Source organism: Podarcis cretensis, assembly GCF_951804945.1.
Source record: "Podarcis cretensis genome assembly, chromosome: 8".
Taxonomy (NCBI): domain Eukaryota; kingdom Metazoa; phylum Chordata; class Lepidosauria; order Squamata; family Lacertidae; genus Podarcis; species Podarcis cretensis.
In genome coordinates this window covers 18,370,420-18,390,636 of record NC_137177.1, presented here as the reverse complement: position 1 = coordinate 18,390,636, position 20,217 = coordinate 18,370,420, and the positions used below count along the sequence as shown (strand labels likewise).

Genomic DNA, 20,217 nt, shown 5'->3' with positions numbered 1-20,217 from the left:
ATGTGGCGTGAAACCATTACAAAACATGTGACTGAAATTGACGGACTTTGCAGAATTGGATAAATTAACAGGGAAGATTCGATATTTGCGAGACCAGAAGTTCATCGAGGACTGGGGAAAATTTACACATTATCTGAAAAGTATATGTGATGAGCAGACAACGCTTGTAGGTTTTCAAGATGTTCTGTGAAAATATAAGGAATATTGTAAAAAAAGGAATAAGATTGGGGAGGTTATAATTTAAAGGCAATAGAAAAATTAGAAATGTGTAAACAAAAGAAAAGATTAAAACGGAAGATTGGCAGAGAAACTGAGGGAAGTCAAAAAAGAAGACTATGTAATAAATTTCGAAAATGGTTGTATAAATTTGTATTTGAAAATGAATAAAAATATTTTTTAAAAAAACATGTGGCGTGGCATGGGACTACCATGGAGAGAATTTCCTGGCCATACTTAATTAAGCAAAGTTGAGATATGGCATCACATGTTTTCAGTTTTGACACCATCGAAGGGAGCCAAGCTTGATCCCCATTCACAAGCTGCTCCATCACCCACCCACCACTAAAGCATAGGGCCGGCTGGTGCCTGTGGGGTCTAGTAGGGCAGAAGGCAAGGAGACCGACATTAGTTGGCGCCAAAACCAATGACAGCCAGAGCCAACTCACTCTAATTTTGCTCCTGTTCTTCTGCCTGCTAAGTTCTACAAGGGCAAAACTGAGCTTGAGGGGGGAGGAAGCTGACAGGCAGTTCCACCCACCTGGACTGGTTGCAAATACAAGGTAGACAGGCAGGGACTGGCTGAGGGCACACTGAGATTGGCAGGATGGTGGCCCATTTACCCAACTGGGCCAGCCTCCCCTGAAAAGCTGTCATATTGAGAGTTGGGTCTGGGTGTGGGGAGGGGGGCTGAGGAGGGAGTGTGGCCTGGAAAGAGTCCCCAGGGGCATATAAGGAGGCCTGGAGGGTCAAAACTGGGCCACTGTGGAGAGAAGTTCTTCTGAGAGCCAGGTGGGCGAAGAAGGTTCTATGGCAGTTACCGACATTTGGAACCTGGCTAGGAGATTCCAGAAAGCTGAGCTGAGCTGGGGATGTTCTACAGAAGAAGGGGTGCGTCCCACTGAGCTTGTTGCTGTGGCCAGAGGAACTGCTGACTCCAGAGGGTGAAAGCAAGCATCTAAGAAGCAAGCCTGAGTCACGTACATGGGAAACAGAGGACTGGTAAGTGGAGAGGAACCAGAAAAATAGCCACAGCAGGAAACAGATGTATGACAAGGATAGATACTATTTTAGAATAGCCCTCCTCTACATTGGTCGCCAATGTGGTGCCCATGGGCACACGTGTACCCATAGAGGTCTTCCCAGGTACCCCTATAGCAGGGATTAACAACTGCAACAGGTGGGAAAAGGTAAATATCGTCTCAAAAATCCACTATGCATGAGAATTGGCTTCAGGGTGGTGATGTCAGAGCGAGGGCAGGAGAAGGAAGTCCTTGCTCTGCCTTCATTCTGGACTCATCATCTGCACAGGAAGAAAAGCTTTGGCCTCTGCTCTGTTTTTATCCAGTGCTAAAATCTCTCTGCTGAAAGCTGAGCCCAAGTTTCCTTTGGTTGTGTCTCTTGACAGTGCCTCTGCTGTGTTTGTGACTCTTTCCCACCGCTTAAAGATGCATTTTACGAAGAAAAGTAAGTATGAACAGCACAAAAGATTTTGACGGAGACATCTCCATTTATTTAATGTGCCTACTATTTAATATGAGTTAGATACAGAAGTGTAGAAAGAAATAGATCTTATGATAAAATAATAATAATTTTATTATTTATACCCCACTCATCTGCCTGGGTTTCCCCAGCCACTCTGGGCAGCTTCCAGCACATAAAGGTAAAAGGTAAAGGTACCCCTGCCCGTACGGGCCAGTCTTGACAGACTCTGGGGTTGTGCGCCCATCTCACTTAAGAGGCCAGGGGCCAGCGCTGTCCGGAGACACTTCCGGGTCACGTGGCCAGTGTGACATCGCTGCTCTGGCCAGAGCCAGAGCCAGAGCCGCACACGGAAACGCCGTTTACCTTCCCGCTGGTAAGCGGTCCCTATTTATCTACTTGCACCCGGAAGTGCTTTCGAACTGCTAGGTTGGCAGGCGCTGGGACCGAGCAGCGGGAGCACACCCCGCCGCAGGGATTTGAACCGCCGACCTTTCGATCGGCAAGCCCTAGGCGCTGAGGCTTTAACCCACAGAGCCACCTGCGTCCCTTCCAGCACATAAAAAAACATAATTAAAAAGCTAAACATTAAAAACTTCCCAATACAGGGCTGCCTTCAGATGTCTTCTAAAAGTTGTGTAGCTTTTTATCTCCTTGACATTTGATGGGAGGGTGCTCCCTGGGCAGGGTGCCACTGTCTGTCTGTCTGTCTGTCTGTCTGTCTGTCTGTCTGTCTATCCTATCTCTATGACTTCATCTGCGTTATACATTTAAAGCTGTGCCATGACACTTTAACAGCAATGGCTCCCCCCCAAAGAACCCTGGGAAGTAGCACCTTATGTATGCATAGCAGATATCCTGCCATTAATCTACAGCCCGTCCTTGAGTGCTTTTGCCTGGCTGGAATGTGCTCTTCAGCTGGGACCATGCCTCTTGTTTGTCTGGAGAGAGGCGAATGGCCTTTGTATATATGCAAACCATTGACTCTTGGGTGACTGCAGCGCAGCCTCCTATAAAGAGTTAAGTACAATACCTGTTGCTTTGCCTACTTTTGCCTCAGTTCCTGCCCACCTTTGCTACATGGTCCCTGGAGAATTGTCTATGGGGAAAGGAGGCTCTTGTTGTAGGCCCCCTTGAGCTTGGAGAAAAGCTTGGTGGGAAACAGCAGGAGGAAGCAGCCCAGATAGCAGTTTCAGCCCCTCACCAGCAGCAACCTGAGGCCAGAGCAATGGAACAGAAATGAGCAGATGGTCAGGGGCTATATCTGGGAGCTCTTGGAGGAAACTGATTTTCTAGATCTATTTCAGTTGAGATTTAGGCCTGGTTTAGACACGGAAACTGCTGTGTTTGCCCTTTACGATAAACTCTCTTGGGAGAAAGACAGGGGAGATGTGTTCCTGTTAATTATCATCAAACCTCTCAACGGCTTTTGGAGCAACTGTCTGAGTTAGGCCTGGGAGCCACTGCTTGGTGGTGGTTCTGGTCTTACTTGAGTGGTCATTTTCAGAGGGTGATGCTCGGGGAGAGCTGTTCAGCCCCATAGAGCCCTCAATTTGGGCTTCCTCGGGGTTTGATTTTATTCCCCTATGCTCTTTAACATCTACATGAAACTGCTAAGTGGGGTCATCTGGAGGTATGGAGTATGTTGCCAGCAATATGCTGATGACACACAGCTCTGCTTATCCTTTACATCTGCAGGTACTTGGACCCTTGTCTTGCCTTGGTAATGGACTGGATGAGAGCCAATAAACTGAAGCTCAATCCAGATAAGATTGAGGCACCATTACTGGGTGGTTCCCTAGACCAGATGAATGGGAAGTCGCTTGCTCTTGATAGGGTTACACTCCCTGTGAAGGATCGGGTATGCAGCTTGGATCCTTTGCTCAAGCATGCTGGTTATATGAGGCTGGTGACCCTACAGATTCATTTATTTTTTAAGTTCGATTTATATTTACAAATTCCAGAGCAGTTCACAAGTCACACTGTCAAAAATAGAACATCATCATCGTCATCATATGAGCAGACCTTTCCAGAGAGGATGCGAGACTCTTCTTTTCCATAATGAAGGTGCCTGGTGCCTAACATCCTAGCATAGGATTCTATGCTGGCATTGGATGTTAGCACACTATTTAGAATACTGCTGCCTGCTTGTGTTTTTGATGTGGATGTTTGGAATTTAATGTTTTCACGAACCACGTTTTATGGATGCTGGTGCTTCTGGCTTGTTAGACGGGGGTTAAAGCATCTCACTCCCATCACCCCTTCCCATCCCACCTCCCGGCAGAAGTCCACCTTTCTGAAGATAGCCATTTGTCCTTCCGGTACAAGTTCTTCATCAGAATATTCAGCTGCGTTGGCCTGGTCGGTTTGTTTATCAGTCTTCTCTCTCCGTCCTGGATTGAGATCTTCCACAAGGATTTCGTCACCAATTTGGGCCTTTGGAACATATGCATAAGCAGAAGATGCAAGAGAATTAGGCTGAACTCAAGTAAGGCAGCCCCCTTCCCTCCCTGCCTCCCTCCATCTTTCCCCACCCCGGCAGTGCACCTGGGGGTTGGTCTTTGAATTTTGGCAACCCATGTCAAGGATTGGGGAAATGTGTTGCCAGGTCTGACTCTACCAGTGAATGGCAAGGGAGGAGGTGGAGTGGGAAAGTGATGTAGGGTGGGGCTACGGGCGCTCCTGCACCCCCTAAGTCAGGGTGGTCCACTATGCAGTCCTGAAGGCCTGTTTTGGCAGGCTGGCAAAAGCTTAGTTTACCAGCACCGACTATAAATGGCTTTGGGTGCCTGAGCACCCACAAACTAATGTGGGTGTTCAACATCCACACCATGGGGTGTCCAATGTGACTTCCAGTGCCTTGCAAAGCACCAAATGTCACATCTGAGGCCTCATGGGTGACAGGAATGTGCCCCCCCCTCCGAGTGCAGCAGAAGAGTCAGCCTCAGAAATTGAGCTGAGTGAGCAAGGGGCTGCCTCTGGGGATGAGAGCTGTCTGTCAGAGTTTAGAAAAGACAGCCTGCCCCCCCTCCTTCCCAGAGAACAAGCTGTTAGCTCCCAAAGAGAGAAAGAGCTGGAAGTCGGCCCAAGTGTTGCCAGGCAACCAGCAGATAAGCCAGAGTCGGAGGCTGCGTCTTCTGGGGAAGAGATAGGCCGGTCGTGCAGTCCCCATATGAGGAGGTTGGAAAGAATCAGAGAGCAACAGAAGGGAAGGAGAAGAAAGGCGGGATTTTGGCATCCTTCCTTTTGGGGGAGGGACGATGAGTCAGACTGAGCAACTAAGGTTAATGAGAGCAGGCAGAACGCCATGCTCTGGATGTTTTTTTCTTGTAAATAAACTGGCGAAGAGTCCTTACTGCTTAACAGGCTGCTTGCCTGCCAGATATCATTATAATGGGGGCCCCAGGTGCTGCTGCAGCGTATGCAACGTGATGCAAGTTGATGCCCTTGGCTTAGTGTTTTCCCCACTTTGGGAACAAGGTGGTAGGTCTCTAGGACCCTGTCAGTGTCTCCCACTTCCTTCCCAAAGCCTGGTACCACAATTAGTCCACCCGCCGTGTGACACGGCAATGTGTGGCCTGCAGGTCTGAAGTACCCTTGTGGCCCACTTGGTATGAAAAGTTGGACTGCTCTGCCCTAAGGGGTAGTGAGGAACACTTTCCTATTACCAGTGTTGAAGGAAGATTGAGGTGCCCGCCTGATTGGCACACAGGAGCGGGATGCCATCTTGTCCTTTGCCTCAGGTAGCAAAATTTCTTGGGCCAACACCATTGTCAGGGAGTGGCTGGAAGATGAGGAGTGGTTGGAGGCTTCAGCCAGGGAATTCCCAAGTGAAACTCCAGAGGAGGAGTGCTCAGAGCCAGGAGGTTAGTGGTGGAACACTGGGGAAAGTTCAGAGGGAGGGAACTGGGAGAAGGGGCTGGATGCTGAGGGGGGCAACAGGGTTTTGTGAGCAGGGAGAGCCTGTGACAAGCAGAAGTTCAGATTCCAAGGCTGCTGAAGAATCCCAGGAATTGCCGTCTCCTGCTGCAGCAAGCCCCTATTCCCCCCCCCCCCCGGTCTCCAAGAACATGCAGAATAATGAGAGCAAAACAGTGGCCAGAGGTGTGCAGACACAGTTTGAGACAGCTTGGAAAACATCTGGGAAAAGAGGAGCCTTAGAAAGGGTGAAAGGCAGGACCCTTCAGCCCTGGCAACTGTCCATAGAGGCAAGACCTGCTGGGAAGGGTTGCTGAGTTGTCTGCCGTTTCCTTGAATAAAGAGTTAACTTCACTGACAATTGACTCTGCCTCTTCCTGCTGACGTGCTTGGCTGACTCCAGTCCTGGCACCTGTGTACTTGCACAATCTCCCTTAAAAAATGCTTTTCTGTGCTCATTCTTTGGTTGCAGAACTGTGCTGCAAAATTCACAGGAGTGGGGATTGTAAAGGACAGCTGTGTTTCAGATTCCACGCTGGCTTGAGGAGTGTGCATGAGGGAGCTCCTCATTAAGATGCAAATAAATTTGAATGACCCCCCCCCCCGTTCCCTACTGTTCTGTAATGCTAAGAACCGATTCTCTCGCACATCTGTCTTTCAGCATCACTCACCTTTGATTCTCCCCAGACATCCTCCTTGTCACCAGAATCTTGATGTCAATCAGCACATTATTTGGCATGGTGGCAGCTGCCTGCACATTGCTGTCCAGCACCAGCTTAAGGCTATCCAGGTGGCCAGCTGTCACCAATTTATGCACAGGTACTGCTCTCTCTGCAAGGCTGATTATTTGCCCTTAGCATTTGTGTAATACTTCAGTTCTACTATGCCCACATTGCATTATTGTGATCTTTACAGCTCCCCTGTTAAGTAAGTGAGCATTATTCAGTGCTGGGATGACCCTCCCAGTTTTATTGCCTCGTAATTGCTGCACTCCCCATAGCCTTGGATGTGATAGAACTAATGTCTCAGGGCCATTGGTTCCAGCCCCACATTGGGCAAAATATTCCTTTATTGCAGAGGGTTGGAATAGATGGCCCTCATGGCCCCTTCCAATTCTACAATTCCATGATTCTATGTTTTATTTCCCAGTTTATATAACACCCAAGTAAGGCTTTAGAGTTTCACCAGCCTCTTCAGCAGGCAAATTGGGGAGGAAAAGTTGCAAACGTCTAGCTTGTTCGCAGCTTGACTCCCCTTACTTGATCTGCTAGTGAAAGTGTAAGTAGGATGTTGCAGTTAGGCTATTAGGAAATTTATACAAATAGGATATTAGCAGACAGAGGGAAAGCAAAGAATTGTTGTAGAGGAAACAAGGAGATAGAGAACTTTTTTCAGTTCAAAGGCGACTGAGGTCCAAAGTATTGCTGGGAGGGCAGGTAAGCCTTGCCCGCAAAATCAATCACAAGACATATATACACTCATCATTTGAGTGGCAATGGCTATCAACTTATTTGGGGGGGCTGTCCCCCTCCAATATTTTATGGGGGGGGGGCAAAGGGACCACAGTGCCTATGCTTCTGGGCAGTCTTCCAGGAACCCCATGCCAGTGGTGGGCACTGCCCTCTGGTGTCACATTTCAATGACGCATTATGAACGTTAAAGGCAGACCGTAATGTGTCCGTCTGCATTATGAAACCCATTCCTTAACACTTCCTTAGTGTTATAAACCATGAGTGTAGATCTGCTCTCACAATTCTCTGTCCTCCAGCCAGGCGAGCAAGAAGCACGGTCAGAGTTCAAAAATGCATTCCAGCCAGGCAATTGCATTCAAGGAGGGTGTGAAACAGTGTCAGTAAGGGGTGTCCTGGGGAGGGGGCAGATGGAGAGGCCTGGAGGGATGCTGTTGGCCTCCAAGCCTGAGTGAAATGATAAATGTGGGCCGAGGATCTTCGGTGCATCGAATAGCATACTGCAGGGTACGGCAACTCCCTGCAGGAGAAGGGTTTTTGTCAGGGCTTTCTGCTGAGTCCTCTTTTTTTGTACCCACAGGAATCATTTCCCTGGTCACCATGGTGTTGTACGGCACGTCAATCTCACCCAACAGCGCCTTGGGCAGCCCAATCCCTCATACGACCTCTCCAAAGTATCTCTCCTGGTCCTTTGGGATAGGCTGCTTGGCCAGCTTCCTGTTCCTGACAAACAGTGAGTTTTCCTTTTGCGCCCTGATATACGGGGGATGCAGAAAGGAGGAGGGAGACAGAAGGGAGGGAGAGGAGAAAAGAGAAGGAGCCGGCTGCTGAAGCCACGCCATGCTTGGCTCTGCATTTTGCCGCTGTGCTTTCTAGATGTTGAAGGGACTCTGCCCCACCCCAAAAATATTGGGAAGGAGCTGGCATCCCAGGGGGCTAGAAATTCTTTAAAAATATTTAACAGCTTAAAAGCATAGGCATGAAGTCCCAAGAGCCGCGGCAACAAAACTACTGCAGCAGCAGCAGCAGGCACTCTCCTGGACCGACCTGCGCAAACCGCCTTGCTCTGAAGGACCCCAGCCTTGCCTCAGAGCGAGCCAGAGGGGAGGAGGAGCCTGAGGCTGAAGGCATGGCAAATGGTACCCACATGTTAGTGGCTGCAAAAGTGTTAACAAGGGGAACGACCAAGCAGGAGCCAGGGCAGTGGGGAAGAGGACAGGTTGGTTCTGGAGGGACATGTGCAGAGCCAGTACATCCATGAAGCAAGTTTAGGTGTCTGCCTCGAGCAACAGGATCCACTGGGGCAGCAGATCCAACCACCAAAGAATACAGTGGCAGCAACAGCTGTGGCACACTCCTTAGAGGCCAGATCTGCTGCCACTTGATGAATAGGCGGTGTGGCTGGTCTCCTCTTACTCTTGTTCCTAATGTAGACCTTCGTTTCTCCCTTGTTCTTGATGTGAATCTTCACTCACCCCTTCTTCCCTGGCTGGGGGCGTGGGGCACCTCAGGTTTGCCTCAGGTGCCAAACGCCTTGGGCCAGCCCTGGCCACATGCGAAAGCCAGCAAGTGAGTGGAGAGCCTGGGGGCCAAATTTTACACCCAGCCATTGCCTCAGTTTGCTAGAGCTGGCCTTGCATGCGTCGATGGGGGCTGATGACTGCCAGCACATAGCTCTGGTGCTGAAAAGCTTGCACTGGCCGTGCATAGATGACCGGACCTGCTTCAAGACACTTGCACTGATTTACAAGGCCTCTAGCATCTTGGGTATAGTATAGTCTGCCCTTATACCCCTTCCTGATCACTAAGATCTTCGAAGAGTCTCTGTCATGGCTGACATGGCTCAGATATACAGCTTGACACTAACTGCAAATGATGTATTCAGTTTTGTGGGCCAAAACCTGTGGAACTCCCTCCCACCTGACATTAAGATACAGAGCCCTCTTTGCTGAACTTCAGGCCCATGGCAAGGGGCTTCTTATTCCAGGAGTCATTTTAAGGTAGTGTTTGGTTTTATGATAGCTTTTTATTTTTATTTTTTGGGTCTCTGTTTGGTCTCTTGCTTAGAAATGCTAATGATTAATAAAATAATAAATAAGTCTACCAACAACTTGTGTTCTCCCCAATCTCCCCCACCCACCCTGCCTCAAACAGTACTCCTGTTCATCCTGATAGAACTTGAGGGAAACAACAGCACACATGATGGCCTCAAGCCAAGACAACGTCGCCTGATCTTGGTCACATAGAAGAGTGCGGAAGCGCATCAGACTTGAACCAATCTAGAATGTCCACATTTAAGGATTCTGATGCAGGAGTTTTTTCTTCCCCCGTTGCTGAAGAAATACCCTGGAAGGAATATCCAAAAAATCTTGTTATATCAGAATGCAGGTTTTTTTTCCCTAAAAAAAAAAAAAAAGATTTTTATTTATTTATTTATTTATTTATTAAGGATGCAGAGTGCAAGAAAGAAAACCAAGCAAGAATAACCATATGCAAAAAGCTTCTTGCACATCCTGCCTGGATCCACAATGGTGTGAACAGGGAATCCCAACATAAAGCAGAGTCACAAGATCCGAAATTTACTGTAACAGGAAAGGGCCAGGAAGTCAGCCTACATCTTCAAACCCCAAGTGTGCCATTCAGCTATTATTATTTTTTACTGAGAGCTGAACCATTGAAACGAACATCCACGTGGGGACTAAGGGTCCTGTGTTCTATATTTCTAGGCACAGGTCTGGGCTTTCCGGGTCCGAGTCCAAGGACTTTATTTGCTTGTTTATTTTTGCCCCAGCACTTTCCCCATGAAAACCCCACTCTTTGCTGATGAAAACAATTACAATTTGGTGGTAAAGACTGAGTTTACCTGAGGAGAGTGGCAGTGCAAGGGTGAGAGGTAGGTATCACTGAGCCCAAACTTTGGTCCCTTAATTTCGATGCATTTACTTTGAAAATTTGTTCCATACAAACCCACTGCTATGAAATTTAGATTTGGTAAATAATGCTAACATGGAATGCAAAAACTTGTGTGTGCATCTCTCTCTCTCTTTTTTAATGTTCCGACACCTAACTTTTTCCATTCTCCTGGGGCGGACTTTGATAATGTAGCGCCCTGTGCAAGGCTAAAATCTCTGAACCAGAGGTGGGTGGAGATGGTGGAGGGGCGATTTGCAGCCCAAGGCTGATGTGGTTGCAGCTCTTGGAGCCCAGCCACCCAGGGGGAATCTCAGTAGTCGGGGTGGGGGGCAGCTTTATTGCAGATATTATTGTGTAGCTTGAAGCAACTGGATGCATATAAACTGACTCCTTTTGGAACAAAACATTGTCCAGACCCATCAGATATTACTCAAAACTCTATTTGCAGAACTTTCTTCAAAACAGAACTGAAAAACAGTAAATGATATATCAAAATAATTCCACACAATATCTTGCGCAAGTCCAGCACATGTTCAGCATCTTAGGGGGGGGGAAAGATAATTCCAAACAGAGCCAGTGTGGTTTAGTGTTAAGAGCAGTAGACTTGTAATCTGGTGAACCAGGTTCGATTCCCCGCTCCTCCACATGCAGCTGCTGGGTGACCTTGGGCTAGTCACACCTCTCTGAAGTCTCTCAGCCCCACTCACCTCACAGAGTGTTTGTTGTGGGGGAGGAAGGTAAAGGAGAATGTTAGCCGCTTTGAGACTCCTTTGGGTAGGGATAAAGCGGGATATCAAATCCAAACTACTACTACTCTTCTTCTTCTTCTTCTTCTTCTTCTTCTTCTTCTTCTTCTTCTTCTTCTATAACTAATAGTCTCTCTCTTTACTGTCTCCATTTTGCTTGGAGCCATTTCCTCTCCCTTCAGGGGACTCGTTTACACATCCTTACTCCCACAGAGCCTGAGAAACAGACTCAGCCACCACCCTTCCAAGATTGAGAACTTGCGATCCAATAGCCTCTTATGTGATCTAAGGTTAAACACTCATGTCAGAGCTACCAGAGACAAATAACAGTTAATTATCAATGCATCAAGAAGTTCAGATATCACTTAGTATACTCCAGTGGCATTTCCTCATGTTACACCTTTTCAGCAATACACAACAATTATATTTAACAGGAATTTTTTTTGGGGGGGGGGATTATAGAGTGTTCTTTGACACATTCATTTACAAATTTCTGGGGTGGTTTTTGCACCCCCCGGGCTCAGTGCTTCATGTGGGGGAACCAGTAACACTGCCCAAATCTGCCTCTCGTTAATTCTTCTGTGGATCAGGCCACAGTTATCTCTGGGAAGTGTGGGAAGTGTGGGGGACAGGACAAAAAAAGAAAAAAGAAGATATGGGACAGAATCTACAAGTGGATATGCCCACACACTGTCTCCTAAAGGCACAATTCCCCCCCCCCCCCCCCCCGATCTGCACTGTAAGGTTTCCCCATTGAACAAAGAGGCCCAATCTGGTTGTTTGCCTTGGAGACATTGGCCAACCCTCGGCAGCTTTCAGCTGAGTTTTCCCATTTCCTCAATATGCCTGTTAAGGATTCGTGTGTGTGAACTGATTTACTCAACATTTCCAAACTTCACCTCAGCTTTTGCATGGATTTCAAAGCTACAGCGACACCTAATGGTCGCAGCGGTTGAAACACACTAGTGTGGGTATGGCAAGGACAGGGTGTCCACGTAAGGCTAAGCAGTGATGTGGTGAGGCACCAAAACCGACAGATGAGCCCATATCTATGCACTGCCCCCCATTCAGGGCACATGGTGTTGAAACTTTGCAGTCCCAAAACTGTCTTAACTGAGGGCAGTGTGCGTGATTGTTAACCAAAGAGATATAGCACAGTAATAGGCCCGATAGGAAAGTCTGTGGCCACATCCATGCCATACATTTAAAGTGTGTGATTTCCCCACCACCGTAAAGAATCCTGGGAATGGTAGTGTGTTAAGATTACTGGAAAATGCAGCACTGCAAGGGGTAAACTACAGGTCCCAGGAATATTTGGGAGAAGCCATGTGCTTTAAATGTGTACACCATCTGTGCCAGATCTCTCCCCTGTGTGGTGATGCACTGAACTGAAGGGGCCATGGCTATGTCCAACCAGCCTGGCCACTGGAACCTCTAGGACAGGAAGTGGGTCTGAAATGCTTCCTGTCTCAATTGAGTTGTGCTTGAGCATCATGGTCTTTTTGTACCCTTGGCTGGCCTGGCCACTTTGTACCCTTGGCTAGGCCTGGCCACTTGATCCTGCCTCCTGGCTTTGGTGCTTTGCTCACTGATTCCTGGCTTGTCCCACAGTTCATGGTTGCCAGTTTCTGGCTCCCCTCTGATGGCTCTCTCTAACCAAGCCTGGGCAACCTGCCACAGTGCTCTGGAAAGAAGCATCAGTCCTTCATTCCAGACATGTGGTATGTGTCATTTCTGTTATTACAGTAGTACCTCGGGTTACAGACGCTTCAGGTTACAGACTCCGCTAACCCAGAAATAGTACCTCAGGTTAAGAACTTTGCTTCAGGATGAGAACAGAAATTGTGTGGCGGCAGCAGGAGGCCCCATTAGCTAAAGTGGTACCTCAGGTTAAGAACAGTTTCAGGTTAAGAACGGACCTCCGGAATGAATTAAGTTCTTAACCCGAGGTATCACTGTACATCTGTTGATACAGCACTGAACTTCAGGGAGTTACACAGATCTCTGCCCTGAGGAGTTTACAATCTAAAATATATGGGCATGAGGGTGGGGAGAGAGAGAAATGAAAGCAAGATTGGTACACTGCTTAATGAGGAAAGTCACTCTCCATGTGCTAACAAGCACTAAATAGAAATATTCATATTTAGAGCAGGCAAGGGACATGTGGAAGGAGGCTTTGCATATTGCTGGTCTGTTGGGTTGGAGGAGTTCAGTGAGTCTGAAAACCACACTCAGGTGATATATTTAAAACATTATGATACCGCTTGAAGCAGTCGGGGAAGAACACCAAAGAATTCTGGGAGTGGTAGTTTGTTAAGGGATCTGAGAGTTGTCAGGAGACCCGTTTTCAGTACCTCAGGACCTAACCAACTACCTCTCCCTATACAAACTGTTATCTGTTATCTAAGGCCCCTCTCTAGGGGCACGGGTGGCACTGTGGGTTAAACCACAGAGCCTAGGGCTTGCCAATCAGAAGGTCAGTGGTTCAAATTCCCACGACGGTGTGAGCTCCCATTGCTCGGTCCCTGCTCCTGCCAACCTAGCAGTTTGAAAGCACATCAAAGTGCAAGTAGATAAATAGGTACCACTCTGGCGGGAAGGTAAACGGCGTTTCCATGCGCTGTTCTGGTTTGCCAGAAGCGGCTTAGTCCTGCTGGCCACATGACCCGGAAGCTGTACGCTGGCTCCCTCGGGCAATAAAGCAAGATGAGCGCCACAACCCCAGAGTCGGCCATGACTGGACCTAATGGTCAGGGGTCCCTTTACCCTTTTAAGGCCTCTCTCTATGTCCCTACTCCTAAAGGGGTTCAGATGGTAGCAACAGGAGACTGGGCCTTTTCTGTGGTGGCTCTCCAACTGGAATACTCTCCCCCAAGAGGCTCACCTGGTATCATCATTACATGTATTTACGTGCCAGGCAAAAACATTCAGCCTTACCCAAGCCTTTTGGTCATTAAATAATCTCTGGCCTGTTAAAGCTAGGCGAGGGGCCAACTATTATGGTAATTTTATTATTATGGTGTCTGTTATTTATTATGCTTTTTTACTGTGCTCCATAAAATACGTTCTTAATGTTGTACACTGCCTTGGGATCTTTTGATAAAGGGTGGTATATAAATTGAGTTGTTGTTGTTGTTGTTGTTGTTGTTGTTGTTGTTGTTGTTGTTCTCCCCCCTCACAGAGCTACCATTCCCAGAGTTCTCTGTGAAGAGATATTGATTGTTAAACCATTCTGAGAACTGTAGCTCTGTGAGAGAAATACAGTGGTACCTCAGGTTAAGTACTTAATTCATTCCGGAGGTCCGTTCTTAACCTGAAACTATTCTTAACCTGAAGCACCACTTTAGCTAATGGGGCCTCCAGCTGCTGCTGCGCCACCGGAGCACGATTTCTGTTCTCATCCTGAAGCAAAGTTCTTAACCTGAAGCACTATTTCTGGGTTAGCGGAGTCTGTAACCTGAAGCATATGTAACCTGAAGCGTATGTAACCCGAGGTACCACTGTAGAAGTCCCCTCTGAGAACTCTCAGCACCCTTAAAAAAACTACAGCTCCCAGAATTCTTTGGGGGGAAGCAATGACTTTAAAGTGCTATCGTGGTGCCTTAAATGTATGGTGTGAAGATGGCCTAAAAGCCCTTGCACCCTATCAGCGAAGATGCACCCACCCATTAGATAGTTAAGTCAGGCCTGCTTGGCCAACAGAAACCCTACTGATGGCTATGGGATGTTCCACGGTAGTCAAGGTAACCAAGAAGCAAACGATGGAACTAGGAGTGGGATTTGACTCTAAAGAGAAGGCTTTTAAAGAGGATTCCAGGTTGTGAGCTTTTCATAAATCGAGAGGAGGCAGGGGTAGATTGCCATTTCTGGCCATGTCGAGAAATCCTGTCAGGAAACCACTGTTCAAAATGGGATCCGCTTAGAGAAAGCAAGTGCCGAAATAGAGGGAAGCCCCCAGACCTACTGACAGAGCTATGGGGTGGAACGAAGTCTTGGCTACAGGGTTCACAGTCTTCACTATCATTTTGCTTGTCTGTGCTGTCATGGATCACCACTGGATCCTAGTCGAGACCAAGATGCAGAATTACTACAGCGGCATTTGGAAAGTCTGTATCAAGCAGGTGTGCTCTGATCTCATTGCCGCTTCACGTAAGTTTCCCACACCTGCGGACAGCCCCAGATTCTTTTCCTCAGGAATTGGTCATTCAGAGGTTTACCTATAAGGAAGGATATAAAAATCCACCTTTTCCCCATCCTACCTTGTGCTATTTTTTTTAGAAAAAGAGGCGCCAGAGCTCACCACAAACTTCTCCTTAGTTCTCTTAGAATGGCAATAGTGCCCACCTGAGAGATACGGCAGCAGAGCTCCTGGGAGTTCTGGCTGGGGAAAAAGCCCTGCCTATATCACAGCTGAATTGTAAAAGATAAATAATGGCACTGTGCCTCTCAAGTGTTTTTCACCTGACAGGAACATGTCCTTTAGCTGTGGCCATACCTCTTGCTTGTTGGGATAGAGAGGGGTGATTGTTGGTCTTACTGTGTGTGGAAGCTGGCCTAACTGCGCAAAGGTGAAACTTAGATAGTTGCTCAGAAGGGAGTGAGCTTTCAGTCTGAAAAAGGGTTCCTTCTATAAAAGGTACATTTCCTTGATGGAGAATTTTGGTTTGGGAAGAGACATGGGAGTGTGTGTGTGTGTGTGTTGTGTATGAGAGAGAGAAGGTGACCATGGAAGAGCCTCGCTATTCCCCCACCTCTAATAAGTCTTCCTTTGTTTTCTGTTCCACCACTGCAGCCAATGTCTATGGTGCCCGGACGCTCCTGGTCTTAGCCCTTTTCTGTGGAATTGTTGGGGCCTCATTTATGACGTTCACTTACCGCTACGCCTCCCCTTTCACAATATACCGCTACCTGGTTGCTGCAATGGGATCTTTGATTGCAGGTATATATATATACACATATAAAGAAGTAGAAGAATGTTGCATTTCAGGACACATACAGAATGAGCTTACATTAAGTCAGTCCATCTGTAACCTGATTTTGGGGGTGGGCAGACAGCAGGTGGGAATGCTAGGTCATTTGTGTGGGAATGGGGTGATGGTTATTGTTTTGCTACTTTGTTTTAATGATTTACTTGTTTTTATCCTGTATTTTTGGGACGCGGGTGGCGCTGTGGTCTAAACCACAGAGCCTTGTGCTTGCCGATCAGAAGGTCGGCAGTTCGAATCCCTGCGATGGGGTGAGCTCCCGTTGCTTGGTCCCAGCTGCTGCCCACCTAGCAGTTCGAAAGCATGTCTAAGTGCAAGTAGATAAATAGGTACCGCTCCGGCAGGAAGGTAAACAGTGTTTCCGTGCACTGCTCTGGTTTGGCAGAAGGGGCTTAGTCATGCTAGTCACATGACCCGGAAGCTGTACGCCGGCTCCCTTGGCCAATAAAGCGAGATGAACACCACAACCCCAGAGTTGTCCACGACTGGACCTAACGGTCAGGGGTCCCTTTACCTTTATCCTGTATTTTATTCTGTGAACTGCCCTGAGATGTTATGATTAAGGGTGGTATATTAATATTAATAATAATAATAATTTTCAGTAGAGCAGCAAGGACTTCTGCCTTCTGGTGGGGAAAATGAAGAGTATGAGATGTGCCAGTGAGAGGACTTTCTGAACTCCAAGGACCCTCAGCCAGTGCCCAACTCAACTGACCACTGGCACTAGGCTTGGGGCGATCAACAGTCAAGCTCTCTCCCAAAGGAGCTCTCTCTCTCTCTCTCTCTCTCTCTCTCTCTTTTAGCTGGGGAACCTCAGATAAGCACCTGGCAAAGCCCAAGTTCCTCAGGGCACAGTTTGGTTTGGTTCAGGGGGCCCAAACCAAAAACTGGCCTAAAAAGTAGAAGCTAGATTGTTGCAGTTCTGCTGTCTCTCTTAAAACATTACAGGGGACCACACACTAAATTCCTCCTTGTGTTTTCCCTCCAGCTGCCTTGGTGTTCTTAGCTCTGAGCATTTACACCATCCGTATCTCCACACACTCCATCAGCAGAACAGGCAATATCACGTACCTGTGGTCTTTTTACATGGCCTGGACCTCCTGCCCTTCCTTCATTTTAAGCGGTGAGTCAGGAGGGGAAAGATATTCTGTCCGATTTGCATTTAAGGACAACTCTTGTCAGAATTTTGTGACGCAGTTCTTCAGCCAAACAACATTGATCAAAAAAATGCATATATATTTGGGGAAAGTGTGCATTAAAATGGATATATTAGTGAAAACGATACATAAAAAAGGCATTGTATTAGGAGAAAATGCTTGCAAACAACAACAGCACCATGTTAACTGCATACAAAATGTGTTTATTAAGATAAATTTGCCCTATAGTATTGAAGAATTTGCATTAGGATTTTTATTTTATTTTTTACTGAAAATTGCTGCAGAAATGTGGAGACCTGAATGTCACATTGGAAAAAATGAGAAACTGAGAAGAAACCAAAGTTGACTGATACTTCCATCCCTAGTGGTGAGGGAAGAGGATAATGTTTTAGGCTGCTTGTAGTGTGGTACGTTGGGGAGGAATAATAAGAAACTGGCTGCTCTGAGTGCTTAAACTGGGAAGGAGTTGCCATGCAAGTTTCTGTACCCAACACAAGCTATGCATCCAGCTCCTGTGTCTCGTGGACCTGCTGTCTTGGCAGTTCTAAAACCCTGTTCCAGCCTCACAAAAAGTCCTGGCAGCAAGGTGGCCATTTTGGGGTAGCATCAGTTTATTCCTATTATCCTAATGTGTGTCAGGCACATGGATGTCTTTATCCCAAATGGGTATCGTTTACCTTTTATGGTTGGTGTCACATCACCTTATCGTTCATCAGCCGGATGAAAAAATGGTTCCAATCGAGAATTTGTGTAATTGCATTCAGGGCCGCTGCCATTTTCACTTCTGGACTTTGAAACACCTGCACCTGCACATTCCTCTGTATTTTGCTACCTGTTGATGCTAATTCTTAAGGGATGTGGGTGGCGCTGTGGTCTAAACCACTGAACCTCTTGGGCTTGCCGATCAGAAGGTTGGTGGTTGGAATCCCCGCGATGGGGTGAGCTCCCATTGCTCGGTCCCTGCTCCTGCCAACCTAGCAGTTTGAAAGCACGCCAAAAGGTGCAAGTAGATAAATAGGTACCGCTCCGACAGGAAGGTAAACGGCATTTCTGTGTGCTGCTCTGATTTCGGTGTTCTGTTGAGCCAGAAGCAACTTAGTCATGCTGGCCACATGACCTGGAAAAACTGTCTGTGGACAAAGGCCAGCTCCCTCGGCTTGTAAAGCGAGATGAGCGCCGCAACCCCAGAGTCATCTGCGACTGGACTTAACTGTCAGGGGTCCTTTACCTTTTCTTTTCTTTTCTTTTTTAATGCTAATTCGGCATTTTTATGCCTGTTGATGCTAAGGCCATGGTTTTCGTGCATCTACTTCTTTTTGTAATATGGATGTATATTTCTTAGAGTCAAATTCAGTTCAGTTCCTGCTGCCTCCCCCTCCCCCTTTGCTTTGTCTTCTTCAGTGAATGTGTTTCCCCTCCCTTCTCTTTTGTGTTGCCTTGGGCTTGGACTGTATCCTGAGCTGGCCTCCCCATGAAACAGACTGGAGTCAGGATTGGAAGGGCTCATATATGCCTTGATGAGTTGCATTTCCCACCTCTGGACACTAGACGGCACAAGATCTCCTCCCCTGTGTGCACCTGTTCCAGTTCAGACTGTCTGCACATTGAGCATGAAGGTGCAAAGGGGGATACACGGGGCATTCAGCTAGAACATGCTTAGAAGCCTCCCTGCCACCAGAAACCCTGATCTTAAAGCCAAGCATACTTTGGCCACATCCACAACATACATGCAAAACTCGCTTCGATCAGTTTCACAGTGATAGCTGCACTCACCAAGTATCTTTGGGGACTGTAGTTTACTTAAAATACATAAAATGTGCTCTGGAAGAAATGCTGTAAGAGTTCTAATATGTGTATGTATGTATGTGTACACACACACACACACACACACAAACACAGCCTACATGGCTCATGGTGCTGGTAATCCCAAGGTTGTGGGTTCGATTCCCGTATGTGACAGCTGCATATTCCTGCAAAGCAGGGGGTTGAACAAGATGACCCTCAGGGTCCCTTCCATATGATTCTATGATATAGCCTAGAGAGGAAGTTGCAAAAGTATGAGGTCACCACTGAAACTATATTAGCGTTTCAGCTTTCCCCAAGGTCCAGGGGTAGGGGGAATCCGAAATTCTTGTCTTTAATCTGGATTCCACCCTGCCAAGTTCCTATCCAGGAACTGTGCTGGAAATTCAGAATGCCAGATTCATTCTCGGGATTACCAAACTGTCAGTCCTACTCAGGGAATATTTGCACCTTATGCTGGTGCTGTCATCTTTTTTTGCTTGAATAGGTTTTAGGTCTCCTTCCAGGTCAAGGCAAGCCATTGAGTAGATCCCTGAAACAAGGGATCAAGGAATAAGAAAATAAATTCTAAATGAAATATCTAATTTTTGTGCTGCTACCGCCACTTCCCTTCCCCACCCTCACCCCTTCTGTAGGTTTGTTCAGCCTGATGGCACATCAGCGTTTGCTGGTGCACGGATCCAGTTTCTCAGATGGAGAAAGCTCCACAATCACTTCGAGCTCCTCAGAATGGACCTCGAGTTCGTCAAGCTATTTGGAGGATTCAGAAGGGGAAAGAAAGACGTCTGTATCAACAAGGCGGTCGATTCATAAATAATGGAGAGGGGTGCTTGTCTGTGTTGTGTTTGTCGGGGGTATATGGGTCCCAAGCAATCCTTTGTGCTTCAGAAATTGTCAGTGCATGTGCAGGAGGTGGGGGTGGGGGGAGAGAGGAGATGCCTCCTTGGATGTAAACAAAGATTTGTAAATTGTATGCTGCCTTGTTGGGGTGGGGTGTGGTGGGAGGGATGAAAGTGTGGTTTATAAATTCTTAAATAAATGAATAGTGCCACTGTCTGGTCTTCAATCTGTTTGTTTGTTTGTTTGCTTGTTTGTTTGTTTGTTTGTATAGTGGATATGTTGCTTATACTACAGCAAGGCAACATAGGTTAAAACAAACAGCAAATACAAAAACATTGCAAAAACACGCACCACAAATGCGTTGACAATTGAATGAAGCATCCTTTGGGGAATCAAAATTCAAATTGTATCTAAAAATCAAGAACAGGTATAAGGGGAAACAATCATCGCAAATAACTAAACCTCTGTAAACACCACAAAGTAAAATGCTATAAATTGTGGTTTTATATTCTAAACTGCCTTGTGACCCTTGGATGAAGCACAGTATAAAAATTGTAATTATGATGATGATGAAAAATGAAATAAAACTAAAAACTATGAGTACATTTTACTCAAAGTAGGCCCACTCTGAAATTAATGGACCTTAGTTAGTCCTGGCTATTAATTTCAATGGGGCTACTCTGAGCAG

At 47.0% G+C, this 20,217-nt stretch overlaps 2 protein-coding genes across 4 annotated transcripts; both read left to right on the top strand.

Moving 5' to 3' along the window:
• The first annotated feature begins 986 nt into the window (after nucleotides 1–986).
• On the top strand, nucleotides 987–10,105 carry LOC307222435 (uncharacterized protein). 3 transcript variants are annotated; one of them, XM_079987690.1, is made up of 7 exons: nucleotides 987–1,218; nucleotides 1,625–1,683; nucleotides 3,983–4,186; nucleotides 5,442–5,564; nucleotides 6,304–6,435; nucleotides 7,666–7,818; nucleotides 9,535–10,105. In XM_079987690.1, exons 2-7 carry the CDS (start codon nucleotides 1,665–1,667, stop codon nucleotides 9,639–9,641), a joined length of 738 nt encoding a protein of 245 aa, XP_079843816.1. In that variant the 5' UTR covers nucleotides 987–1,218; nucleotides 1,625–1,664; the 3' UTR covers nucleotides 9,642–10,105. The 3 variants fall into 3 exon arrangements, 2 of the variants coding, with proteins under 2 accessions (XP_079843816.1, XP_079843817.1); XM_079987691.1 differs by lacking the exon at nucleotides 9,535–10,105 and adding an exon at nucleotides 9,240–9,518; XR_013841764.1 differs by lacking the exon at nucleotides 9,535–10,105 and having other exon boundaries at nucleotides 6,278–6,435; nucleotides 7,666–7,681.
• A 4,250-nt stretch (nucleotides 10,106–14,355) lies between these two features.
• Nucleotides 14,356–19,626, top strand: LOC307221676 (uncharacterized protein). The gene is made up of 4 exons (XM_079986434.1): nucleotides 14,356–14,893; nucleotides 15,537–15,683; nucleotides 16,718–16,852; nucleotides 19,325–19,626. The coding sequence occupies exons 1-4, from the start codon at nucleotides 14,719–14,721 to the stop codon at nucleotides 19,504–19,506; spliced, it is 639 nt and encodes a 212-aa protein (XP_079842560.1). The 5' UTR covers nucleotides 14,356–14,718; the 3' UTR covers nucleotides 19,507–19,626.
• The last annotated feature ends 591 nt before the right edge of the window (nucleotides 19,627–20,217 follow it).